The 1,694-nt window shown below is 49.1% G+C and overlaps 1 protein-coding gene across 1 annotated transcript in view; it reads left to right on the forward strand.

Annotated features, from left to right (window-relative positions):
• Positions 1-1,550, forward strand: part of LOC119588058 (glycine-rich protein 5-like) — a gene marked incomplete at its 5' end in the record, with an annotated part of 1,969 nt that extends 419 nt beyond the window's left edge. The window contains 2 exon segments of the mRNA XM_037936757.1: positions 180-817; positions 1,197-1,550. Coding sequence (XP_037792685.1) covers positions 180-817; positions 1,197-1,242 — 684 coding nt within the window. The 3' untranslated portion in view covers positions 1,243-1,550.
• Positions 1,551-1,694: the final 144 nt, after the last annotated feature.

Below are 1,694 nucleotides of genomic sequence, written 5' to 3' on the forward strand. Positions count from 1 at the left end.
CCTCCTCCTCCTACAAGTGATGGCACAGTGGAAAAGATTGGAAGGGTTTATTTACTTGATTCTGTTTCCTCTTGCTTCATTCACTTGTTTGTTTCTTTGTGTATCTCTTTCTTCGTAATCCCTCAATGAGTTTCCCCGCTCTTGGTGCTGTCGTTATCTTCTTTTCCTTCTTCTTCCAGGTGGCGTTAGTGGCGCTACTTTGCGTGGCGGAGGCCGATCCGGGAGGGAAGAGAAAGGGCGGAGGAAGGCGAGGCGGAGGGAGACACTTCGGCGGAGGCTACGGGGGAAGCTACAGCAGCGCCGGGGCCTTCGCCGGGGGCGCCAGTGCCGTTGCCGGGGCTGGAGGCTTCCCGGGCAGCGCCGGAGCCTTCGGTGGCGCGACAGGAGGCTTCGGTGGCACCGGTGTGAGCGCAGGAGCATTCGGTAGCGGCGCAGGAGGCTTTGGCGGCAGACCAGTTGGCACCGGAGGATACGGTGGACTCGGAGGCAGGCCAGTTGGCACCGGAGGCTTTGGAGGCACTTCAGGCTTTGGCGGCACTTCAGGAGGCTTCGGTGGCACCACAGGTGGCTTCGGTGGCACTTCAGGAGGTTTCGGTGGCACTTCAGGAGGCTTTGGTGGCACTTCAGGAGGTTTCGGTGGCACTTCAGGAGGTTTCGGCGGCACTTCAGGAGGCTTTGGAGGTTCCGGTGGCACCACAGGAGGTTTCGGAGGCACCGGCGGACAATTTGGAAGCGGCGGCACTTCAGGAGGCTTCGGCGGCACTTCAGGAGCTGGAGCGGTTTCCGTCGTGGATTTCGCTCGTAAAGGCCCGACAAAGTAAGCATAGATGGAGCCTTTTTATTGAGAAGGGGAGGGGGTGTACTGTTAAAAAATATATATGTTTAATTTACACATTGCACTTTCTTGCGTCTACTTTGCTACTTGCGCAGTTATTTTCTTTACATCTTCCTCTCTGATTCTATATTCGCCCTGTATTTCATTCCTCGCTTATATCTTTTTCTCTCCTATCTTTTTTTTTCCCCTTTTATCTTTTTTTTCCTTTTATCTTTTTTTCCTTTTATCTTTTTTTTCTTTTATCTTTTTCTCCTTTTTTTCCGTTTATATTCTTCTCACTTTATCTTTTTCTCCCTTTCATCTTCATTTTCATCCCTCCCTTTACATACATCGTAAGTAATTCAGTTATTTCCTCCACCAGAGCTACCACCTCGACAGGCAGCGGATCCAAGAACTACGGGCGTTAATCTCGTAGCCACATTAGGGATAAATGATGTGGTTCTAATTGCTATGTGGCCGTCGTATGGCATGTGGAAGGCACACAGCCACTTAAAAGACACATAATGTGGTTCTTATTGCTCATGTGGCCGTGTTATCGCACGAGGGTGGTGTCGTTCCAGCATGTTCTAATGTGCCAAGATTGTACTGTATTTAAGGATCATTTTAACTTGGCTTGTTTCCCAACGCGTGTGATTCCATTACCAGTACGTGTTTTCCCTAACTCGTACGCCTCCTGTGCATAAGGGTGATTAAATGTTTCCAAACAAACAAACAAGTTGCGTGTATTTTTTCCTGATTTTGATATGTTGCACGAGCTTCAGTCTTCCATTGTTTGTGTTACCGTGGGTTTTAATATCACGAAAGAGAAAGAAATGTGTTTCATTCTTTTTGGAATACTAAGAATGTCAAGCCGCCCTCC

The sequence above is a fragment of the Penaeus monodon genome, chromosome 23, assembly GCF_015228065.2.
Source record: "Penaeus monodon isolate SGIC_2016 chromosome 23, NSTDA_Pmon_1, whole genome shotgun sequence".
NCBI lineage: Eukaryota > Metazoa > Arthropoda > Malacostraca > Decapoda > Penaeidae > Penaeus > Penaeus monodon.